Source organism: Macrobrachium nipponense, chromosome 34, assembly GCF_015104395.2.
Source record: "Macrobrachium nipponense isolate FS-2020 chromosome 34, ASM1510439v2, whole genome shotgun sequence".
Taxonomy (NCBI): Eukaryota; Metazoa; Arthropoda; class Malacostraca; order Decapoda; family Palaemonidae; genus Macrobrachium; species Macrobrachium nipponense.
The window spans coordinates 29,059,292-29,070,792 of record NC_061095.1 but is presented as its reverse complement, the minus strand read 5'-3'; the positions used below and the strand labels follow the sequence as shown (position 1 = coordinate 29,070,792).

Here is an 11,501-nt window from a genome sequence, read left to right as displayed (position 1 = left end):
CCTATGTCTTGTGAGAGGCGGGGGTAGTAGTTTGGTAGAGCCTTCTAGAGCGAAGTGAACCGCCTGGCTAGAAACAGAGGCGTTGAACCTTCCTTTGCTAAGACCGACTAAACGTGCCCCGACAACGGGGGCGGCAAAAAAAAACAAGGCCCCTTGAAGAGATGATTTGGGGTCCTGAGTAGCTCCCACCAAGGCTTCCAAGCAATGAGTGTAAGACGACCGAGCCCGAGTCCTACTTTCCAAATTGTTGAACCCATGAATGAGATTAACAACTTCCAAAAAGGAAGACAAACTCCTGCGTGTCTCCCTCCTCCTGCTCTGGCACCGGTGACCAATGACGAGGATGTGTAGGCTCTTCTAACATGCCTTCCTCACCAAAATTCACAGGATGGTTAGCAGCCAAACAGTCCGAAACCCCTACTAACCTATCTGGGCTTGGTCCAAGCGTCAGTCTCTGTACCACTTACCTCAACAGTTGACTCCAGACATGACTCCAGACATCCATGAATGGCCACGGGCGTGGCAGCTGTACGTACGTGAGATGGGGGGAAAACTCGAGCACTCAAGGTTGACGGAGAATCCCTTATAGTCAAATTGTTTGAAGCACCAGTTAGGGAGGCAGGCAAACACTCCGGCTGCACCAACTCCGTGCTCACCACCTTCGACCTCTTGACAGGTGCCTTCAGATCTTTACGGCGACGAAAAGGCCTTGGAGAAGAAGGAGCACTAACATCACGTTCACGGACAGGGGAAGTTGCAACACGCTTGCTATGTGCAAGACAGAAAGGGTGGGGGGGTGGGGTGGTTGCACATTCGAGATTCTGCGGCAAAGCAACCCCTGCAGAACACACACCACTAACACTGCCCAAAACCACAGCAATCTCGGGAATACGTCCGTGTTGTTCCTCCCTCGAAGGCGAAGGAAGGGCAAAGTCCTTAGCCTTCCAATGCTTGATACACCACGACGGCGTAGAGGGGGAAGAGGGAGAGGAAGACAGCACTAACTTTTGCGCACTCTTCTCGGAAGGCAGGGATGAAGCAACGCATTTCCTACCAGTCCTCCCAACCGATAAGGCAGCCAACTTCACATCCAATACAGAGTCCAGCCTCTGAAGCACTGCCTGGCATATGACCTCAGACTGATGTGCCAGAGAAGGCTCCGGAAGACAAGGAAGGGAGATGTGAACTGGGCGCAGTGATGACGTCGCGGCTAAGCGAGCAGATCGAGGAGGCGACTGGGGAGATACGTCATCGATGAGAGTGCGTCACGGCTTCCCATGTACAAGGGGGAAAGAGATGCCACTGGCGGGGAGTGGGGGGAATAGCACAAACGGAATGGACCCACCCCGGTGGGGGGGACGTCATCACAAAAACCAGGGGGGGCTCTTGACGCCGCAGCGTCACTCCGATACAAAGTGGCGGCAGACACTGGTGAGCAATACAACATGGCCAACTGCTTCTACCCCATAAAGACAAGGCCGGAGGGAGGGGGGATGGCCTGGCTGGACTGGGGAAAGGGGGGGTGCGAGCCTCCACAAAATGCGCTAGTAACCCCTCCAAGGTACGGGGGTACCCCCTAGCCCAAGCATCTTCCAAATCGCCGCCATTTTGACGCCTCCGACTCTGGAAGAGAAGAGAATGATGAAAAACCTCACCCTTCTCTTGGGAACCGAAAAACGCCCTCCGAGGAAGAGGGGGCTACATTACAAAAAATTACCCTGGCGACCTCCCGATTACTTCCATCGACAAATCAATGGAAGAAAAGAAGAAGAAGCAGGGACAACGCTACTATGGGGGTTGACTACTGCGGAAGACCAAATATCGGTAATAGGAGCAAAGCCCTCCCAAGTAGGAAGTGTGGAGACTCTCCGATGTTCCCTCTTACCATAAAACTTCTTCCACTGTTCCTTAGGCCATGCCCGGCATTCTGTATACAAGGATTCGTAATCGTACAAAAATTCAAACGACACCTACTGCATGTGATGTGAGGGGTCTGTTTCTGTCGAAGCCAAAAAAAAACGGAGAACCCCCGGAAACCCCCAGGAAACTCCGCGGCATATCGCTGATGCCTGAGTAGTAGCAGAAGAAGCCATAATACAGGGAAAACAAAAACACACACCAAGAGAAACGAAACGGAAAACAATGAACCGGTAAAGTCAAGAGAGGAAACACAACTCTCGCCCAGAGTATCACAAGATTCCTTGCTTTCATCTGCTTTTTAACCGCATCCAGCTAGGCGCTAGAAATTATCCCATTGTTAAGACCGAGGGTTTGTTTGCGTATGAACAATGTCAGAATAAAACTGTTTAAAATAATAATATCATCGTATTCTTTTTTTCTAGGTCTTGATCTATGACATATATACATTGGTAGCTAGGTAGCTGTAATTGTAGAAATAATTAAGCAAATTTTTTAGTAATAAGGATTACTATTTAAAAAAAAAAACGATTTTCTATTATTTATATTCATGGGAGTACATGACCAGGTGCCCACCCCCCAATTAAATCCACCACTGAATAGTTGGTTTCTTGTTATGGGGTTTTCTCTACAAAGAATTTTTTTTTTTTAATCACAAGTATCGTCGTCCGCAAGAGGTTTTCTCAAAGGCTGCGGGCCAGATGTCTGGCTATTTCTCAAGGAAATCTATTTGTCAACAAGTTTACCAGGGGGAAATGGGCAGTCTACTGTGACTGATGTTGTCGCAGGGGTTTCCCTCCCCTCAAGAGCTTCTGTTCAGCAGATAGTGGATTTTCAGATCTTCCTCGGGGTTGAGAAAGGCTTTGCTGTTTCAGCTATCAGAGGCTACAGTGGCCTTGGGCCTGATGGCGCCTGAAAGGCATGGACGTCTCATACAGGGGAATCCTTCTTGTCAGGAGTTTTTGAACAAGCCCTGTTCTCCCCCCCCCCAAAAGAACTCAAGCCTCCTGCATGGAAGGTCATCAGACAGGGATCTGACACTAAAGACAGTTTCCTAGTGGCCTTGGCTTCTTCGAAAAAAGTTGGGGAAGGGGCTTCATGGCCTAAGTTATGATGTTAAACTCACCGGGGGTTGGGGGTCTGTGGCCTTCAAATTTGTCTCGGAATTTGTGGCTAAGACCCAGAATCCATCAGTGCATGATGACTGATGTGCCTCGTTTTTCATTCCCTCACTGAATGACTGTGGACAAACCATAAGAGTTCTTGCTTAGCCCCATCGGAGCACTGCAATGCTATCTAATGAGGACTCGTCACCTAAGACTTAGGTGCCATAGACTTTTTGTTAGGCACAGGCTCCAGTCCCATAAGGGAAAGTATCCAAGAACATGACTTCATTCTGGTTACATGAAGATTGAACAGCCTTACTCCTCTGTCCATAGAATTTTGAACAGTGATTCGTGGCTACGTCAATCCACATTCACTTCCTTTTACTCTAAAAGATGTTGCCCACAGGGTATTTGGACACCTTTTCCTTGGGTCCAGTGGTGGCTGCCCTACAAATTGTGTAATTCATCCAGTGCCCCTGGGGGGACAGTTTGTCTCTTACCCAAGATGATGTGTGGAAGAGAGAAAGATTGATAGAGTTTGCTGGCCTCTTTCTTTCTTTTCCTTCTTCCTATGTGCGAGTTGAAGAATAGACCACGTCATAAATGCTAGAACTAGTCTGATAACAGGTGAGTAGGGTGGTCATACTGGTGATGGTTTGGTTTGTTACTATACAGTAGACAAATCTGCTATTCAATAGCAAGTGCTCCCCTCTCTCTAGCAAAGGGAATGAGGAGTGGTAACAAACATCTGGCATTTATGGTTTGTTACTTGAACACAGTTTTCTTTGGTTCCTGGATGCAATGAATCTGGTCATATATCAATGTTTCAACCCAGACGGCTGAGTTTTTAGATATTTAATTGTCTATTCTCTCAGAGGAAACAAGACAAATTTTTAATAAATTTGTATTTTTCATAGCTACCAAACCTGAGATCTTAATGTTTACTGACCACCATCTAGCCACCCCTCTCTCTTTTCCTGGGTTGGGGGAAAGACTGGGGCGTCACAGCATTCTATACCTGGTCGGTGACCAGCTTTCACCTTGTATATGCATGAGTTGCCAGTTTCCTCGCATTAAATCTTTGATTGTTTTAACTGGTGTCCAGCTGGTGAAAGATTATCCTATTGTTTAGACCTCAGGTTTATTAGCTAAGAATAATACAGATTGATTAAAAATTTGTCATGTTTACAAAGTGTTACAGGTGTAATGGAATGTTAGTCTGTACTTCTAATGTGGTGCTTACTTTTTCCTTTATCCAAGATCAAAGAAGAATTGCTGCATAAGCCTACATTCAATATTAATAAAATCTTTAAATACTGCCCCATCTATAGCTCCATCCATTTGAACGCACTGAGACAGACAGTTGGCCAAAAACAGTTTGGACAAAACACAAGGTAGTTTGTACGTTATATGTTACATGGTAATCTGTTCAAGCTTTTCAGTATTGCAGGTACGTACATAAATTTCAGAAAAAAGTTACATTAAAAAAATAATAACATTAATATCACAACAATAATATGCTGTAGCCACCAAAACCATAGTTAAATGTGTGGCAGTGCAACCAAGCCATCGATTCACGATAAGTGGAAACAAGAAACCTCTTACAGAAATTTTGCTGGGTAAGAAAAAATTTGGATGCATCTTCAAGGTTGTACGTCTTTGATACCAGGATGTTTTTTTTTTTTTTTTTTTTGTTTTTTTTTGAGGTTTTTTTTTTTTTTTTTGGGCCTTCTCCCATAATGTAATAGCAAGACAAAAATACATTTGTCAACAACAAGGTGAAAAAAAATGTGATACCATTTAATGCAGTGGCATTCATCTCTTAAGCTACTCAAAGTGGAATTATATCTAAATCACCTAGCTTCATGGTTCACATCTCATCACACTAAATGGACCATGCATGCAGTTTCCAAAGTTTAACCTCCTTGATAACATTTATACTTCTATTTACACCATGAAATACTTAAAAAAATAGTCTCTACAGTGACACTCTTGGGGTAAAGTAAATGATACACAAGCTTTCATTAAAACATTTTTATCAAAGACAAATATTTCTGATTTAATTTTTCACATAAAAAACAAACGAAGTGAAGCAACACCTAAATTCTTTACTTTTTTGCCTTCTTCTTAACCTGCAAAAAGACAAAACATTAATTTTAAGGGTCAGTTGATAATGACTAATCCTTACATATGATCCAAAACCTTTATACATTACTAAGTTTTTTTATCCAAACCTTTACACATACTTAACAAGTTTTGATCTTTAAATTTATTTAAATTTTTTCTTAATAACAATTCCTTACTGCCCATCATGTTTTTCATTCTAATAATATTTGTTCCTACATGATATGCAACCCTCGTGGCAATTGCTTGGTTTGCAGGGTTGATGTGATGGTCAAAAGCAGGAGGTCCTCATGACTCGCCTTGGTTGAGATTCAACTACTGAAGAGAAACTTCTGTCTTGCCATCGTCAGTGCACATGCCTCACGAGAATCATCATCTTGTCTCTCAACATCATTGGCAAACAAGATAGACTATTTGTATGTCTGTTCTCAGCATAACCCTTCAAAAGGTGGGTGTCTACATTGTGACTATGTCTTGGATGCGCGGCAGCGCAATCAGTCCACATATGTCGATGATTCCGAGGCCTTGTTCGTGACCTCCTGCGCTGTGGACTTTGTATTGGGTTGACCAGATCAGTCCCATTACTTTGTCCTACTGGTGTGTTTACTGTATCTATGAAGATCGACACCTTTACAGAGTGTCGCTGCCTTTATCCACTGCAGACTGCCAATGCTCAAGTGTCCAATGACACGTTTTTCTAAGAGTCTTACAAGATCACAAAAGACTTCTCTGCAGGTTTTGATAACAATCCAGTGGCTGGATACATTTCATCACTTTCAAAGAAAATAGTTGGACTGGAAGATAGATTAGGGGGTCTCATTGCGACCATATTATATTCTTTCTTCCTTCTGGTCTGCCAACAGGTCCTTGAAACCTCATTTCCTTGGACTTGGACCAGTGGTGGATGCCCACAGGTTGTGTTTGCTTACCTGGCTCCTTCAAGAGGAGAAGTTGGCATCTCGCCTATGGTGTGTGGTTCTTGAGGTAAGAAGGATGCGAGAATGACTGGTCTCTCCACCTTCCCCTCCTTGTCCTTCTACTCCTCTTCCTTCCAGGTTGAGGATAGACTCGAATTTACACTGGTTAGTCGGGCAATTTTGATGAGGTAAAAGTTACCACATTGAGGCCTTCCTTTCATTTTTTCCTCGAAAACACACCCCCCTGGCTGGTCGGGGGGCAAATTGATGCAGTAAGCTTACACATTGAGCTTCCTTTCTATTTTTCCTATCGAATGAATTTAGAAACAGTCCCTCTCCTGTTCCTCTAGCAAGGTGGAAGGGGAAGGAAGGGACTGGCAGTAAGTGCAAACCCCTTCCCTAAAGAACATTTTGCATTAATGACCTCCAACTCGTTCCAAATATTCTTCCCAGCCCTTTTTCAGATGAGGTTTGATTCCTCACTCATTTCGAAAAGGCCCAGAAGTCTGACTCTTCATGGAGGAATAGCCCCATGTGTGCAGAACTCATTTCTAGAGGACTACTCCACATTCCTCCCACCAACCAGTGAGTCTTCCTTATATAAAGACCAGGGTTTATAGTATATTGTGTAGGAACAAATCACTAATTTTGAAAGTAAATTGTATTTTTCCTAATTATACAAACCTGAGGTCCTTTACACTAATGCCCACCTCTGCCACCCCTCAATCTGAAACCTCGGCTGAAAGGCAAAAGGGAGTGTTTACACCAGGCAGGCAGGTCTACCTGCCTACTAGACGGTAGTACTGCTAACCACCTTGTTCAAGAATTGAACGGCCGTATTCCAGCCTACGCTGAAAGTAATTCCTTATGTCAAGGACCTTAGGTTTGTAGAGTTAGGAAAAATACAATTTACTTTCAAAAAGCTTGCACCTAATAGCTTCCTAATATGAACATTATAAGTACAGTACGGTCCCCAGTGTTATGCGAGAATTTGGTCGATCCACAAGCCTTGCAGAATTGGAAATTTGCAGATTTCGAAACACCACACCTTTATGGGAATAGTTCCATTAGGGCCACGCAAACAGCAACTTAACCTGTCCAACTTTTTTTTATACTAATAATTTTTCCAATTACTTTATATGTGCTATACTTGTAATTTTTTCTAATATGAAATTGTTTTTTATTATGGGATAACAAACATTAAAAAGGTTTTTTTTTATTTTAATAACTTGAAAAAAAGTTTAAAAATTACACACAGGGATGGTGAAAAAAACTCCTACACATAAACAATGCCACCATTGGGTGCAAGTGTACTGTACGATCCATTCATTTTCTTTAAAAAATCCTTTTGGATGGGATTTCCTCTACCTATCCTCTGCCAAAAAAACCTTCAAACTCCTCTATCTCATCCTCCATGAAGAGTTCTGCTGAAGGAAGGCTTTGTGAACCATTTCGGGTACTGGTGGATCATGCGTATCTTCACTTCCGTTGAGGACCAACAAACTTGGTTTACGAGCACCTGTCTCACTTTCTTTGTCCGACATGTTCACTATGTAATAGTTTTCATATAAATTATTCTACAATAAAAAAGAACTGATGAAAATTCAAAATTTGATATGAAATTACAATTTCTTAGAGAAATGATAAAAATTCAATTTACTTTCAAACTCCTCTATCTCATCCTCCATGAAGAGTTCTGCTGAAGGAAGGCTTTGTGAACCATTTCGGGTACTGGTGGATCATGCGTATCTTCACTTCCGTTAGGACCAACAAACTTGGTTACGAGCGCCTGTCTCACTTTCTTTGTCCGACATGTTCACTATGTAATAGTTTTCATATAAATTTATTCTACAATAAAAAAGAACTGATGAAAATTCAAAATTTGATATGAAATTACAATTTCTTAGAGAAATGATAAAAATTCAAAATTCAACATCAAATGAGTTTCTTGAAAAGCAAACAATTTCTCTCTCTCTCTCAAACACAATTGCTTCTGTTAATCACTTTTACTAATCATTTTCATCAAAACCTATTTCAATAATAGAAAAAATAAATAATCAAATGCCAAAAGTTAGTCAAAACAAGTTACCTAGAAAAAAATTCTTACATCATGTTCAGCATTGGCAGATTTCATGTTGTTGACTGCTGCCAAAATGGATATTGCTCCTTCCTTCGTCTTTAACTTAAGGGCAAACTTTTTAGTTTCGAGAAAATAGGTCTTCCTCTTCGACTTCTAGGCAGATGCATACATGAGATACGGATGATCAGAATACACTTCACAGATCAGAATAATACATATAGCGATGATGATGATACCGATCATTCGTACACACAGCGCTATGACTTAACAAATGCGTGAAGTGAAGCCTTCCGTCTTAGCTATGGCTGAGCAGGAAATCTTTCTCTCGATTCCCCCTTGGAGGAATAATAGTAGTTTCCTACAAGCATCCCTCCACTTTCTCTCAGATACCGCAGCACACCCCCCCCCCCCCATTTAAAATACTTGAAAATACAATAGATTTGATACGTTTTGCAGTGCGTTACTCGCAGACTTTGACGGCTTCGCAGATACAGAAAAAATCTATTTTGAGAACTAGCAGTCGCATAAAAGGGGAATCGCATAATTTGAACACATAATTTGGGACCGGACTGTACTTTTCTGTGAGGATATCTTTGAATATATATTTTTTCACACCAAAATGTCCAATTGTAAAATAAAGGAAATTCTGATTATAAAATAAATGAAATTCCAAATTGGTCATGCAATCAAGTTTCTTACAGAGCAACAAACTCAAAGGTAGGTATTAATTACTACTATTCCATGTTGGTATATATATATATATATATATCTATATATATATATCTATTATCTCTCTCTCTCTATCATACATACATATATATATATATATATTATATATATATGCAGGACAAGTTTTTATAGAAAGTATTTTTCTTATAGAAACTTAATTTGTTCTTAGGAAACCCACCAATCATATTGAGCCTTAATCCTTGGAACAGGTCCAAGTGTTTAAGCTCTCCTATCGAGGGCACTGTGAGTGGGGTAAAATGCACAAGTCAAATTACATGGTTTGTCTGATAATGTAGGTGTCCACATCCTGGTAGAACTACTCTAACGTTACAATACCATGGTACTATGTGGCCAATGCATAAAGGAGAACGTGTGACTGTATTCAAGGTTACAATCTAGGTTCCTCCTCAAGTTTTAAGGAGTTGGGAGGTCCTATCTCATGCACTCTCTAATGTCTTGGGGCAACCTAAATCCTTTCAACATCTGCAAACACCTAATGACGAATCTACATCAGTTATTAGGGTATTATCTTTGCTGATGCATCAACAAGGGGATTCCTATTAGACTCTCAAGAACCCAACCCCCTGGAGCAGTGAAGGACAAACTTCCAAAGCAGAGGAAAAGGTCATGAACCCAAGTGTATGTCAGGATAGAGGTCCATAGGTGCAGCGTTATCTTGAATTTGGTTGACTAGATAGTGTCTAGGACAGGGGTGAAAGACACCTACCACAGCAACTCTGAAGAGACAACAAGAAGTCATACCTGGAGGTTAGGATGTCTCCATGCCCTAAGGACCGACTACAATTATAAGGGCCCATTATAATTAATGTTACTCTTCTGACCTCATTGCCAAAGGGATCTGCTTCAAATTTTCATTCTCACAATTTATCTAATACTTAAAATTCTTGTATTAGGGAAAATAATTCAATTTTTTTGTATAATCTACATAAATAAAATACTTATATAAATCTACAGCCCAAAAAGAACAAAAACAAATTATTTATATAAAATCTGATATGGATAAATAAAATTTCATAAACAACAAAAACAGCAACATATTCATAGAGGATGAAGATCAACTTATTAGATGGAAAAAATACTTCAAAATGTACAGAATGAACAGGGGTTGGGCGAGGCTCTGCCCATCTTAGGACCATTAGAGGAGTTCAGCAGGATAGAAGTAAAGGATGTCATCCAAAATATGAAGACCAACAAAGCAAGTCAACCAAGAGTAGTAGTAAAGAAATGGTGAGAGGTTTGGATGATAAAGTTAAAGATAGTTGTAGGACTGTTGGAGATGTGCTTGGAAAAATCCCTTCTGACTGGGAGGAGAGTCAAATTGGTGTGCATCTATTAACAAAAATATATTATAAAGGAATAAATCTTATGGAGCACACTTAACTCTTTCCTATCCACATAGTTTTGAGCACTGTCCCTCCCAGAGACCCTAGGTGTCTGGGAGAGCTCGACAAGTGCAAAAAAATAATTTCGAAAAATCAGCAAAAATATAACTTTTATGCCAACAACGTTCATTTTGCTGTCCTTTTTTTATAAATGTTAATATTTTTATGGTGGAATAGTCAGAATACAGTCCCGCCCTCTAATATGAAAAAATGTGAGTAATAATAAATAATAAAAAAAAAAAAATTCTTTAAATTTTTTTATATTTTCGTTTTTTTGTTTTAAGCCCAAAAAACTGTGGGTCTGGCAAATGAATTACTTTTTAGGAGAAAATTTTATTAAATTCTCTAAATACCGACATAAATCAATTGGAAAACGAATAAGTCCAGCCGATGAAAAAATTGATAGAAAAAGAGTACGGTAAAGAAACAGCAGCGCTCTGCCCAGGCGCATGGTGAGAATTATCGCTAGAGAAAAAAAAAAAATTTTTTTTTTGAAGATCCTATCTCGGTTATTTTTCATAGAAATTCCTTTGTAAATATACGACTGTAGAGGAAATGTTGAAGAACAAAGGGAAAGTCAAGAAAAATGGCTTTGGTAATGGCAACAGCTTCATTTTGATGTTATAAGTTGATCGAACGAAAAAAAATGTTTACCGTTGTTAATCGTTCGTAGCTCAAAACAAAAGCTCTAACAGTTAGGCAAAATAATTATTTTTTATGAGAAAGCCAATAAATTCTCTAAATATCGCCATATAAAAAAAACAATGGAAAACAAATAAAGTCCAAGCCAGGTGAAAAACAAAAAAAAAATTGACAGAAAAGAGGGTAAGAAAACAGAGCTCTCTGCCCGGCGCATGGTGAGAATTATCGCTAAAAACAAATTTTTAAATTTATTTTAAGAGCCCTATCTCTGTTATTTTTCATAGAAATTCCTTTGAAAATATACGAAAAATGTAGAAGGAAAAGTTGAAGAATAAAGGAGACACAAGAAAAATGGCTTTGGTAACGGTAACAGTTTCATTTTGACGTTATAAGTTGATCGAAACAAAAAAAATGTTACTGTTGTCAACATTTATCGCTTGAATAACAATTTTTTGAAGAGCCTATCTCGGTTATTTTTCATAGAAATTACCTTTGTTAAATATATGAGGAAAAGTTGAAGAATAAGAAAGGGAGAGTTAAGAAAAATGGCTTTGGTAACAGCAACAGTTTCATTTTCACATTA

General features: G+C 40.1%; 1 protein-coding gene across 1 annotated transcript in view; it reads right to left on the bottom strand.

Annotated features, from left to right (window-relative positions):
- Nucleotides 1-5,131: 5,131 nt before the first annotated feature.
- LOC135208071 (mitotic apparatus protein p62-like) overlaps nucleotides 5,132-11,501 on the bottom strand; it is a 59,731-nt gene continuing 53,361 nt past the window's right edge. The window contains exon 5 of the mRNA XM_064240218.1: nucleotides 5,132-5,155. Coding sequence (XP_064096288.1) covers nucleotides 5,132-5,155 — 24 coding nt within the window. The remainder of the gene's footprint in view (nucleotides 5,156-11,501) is intronic.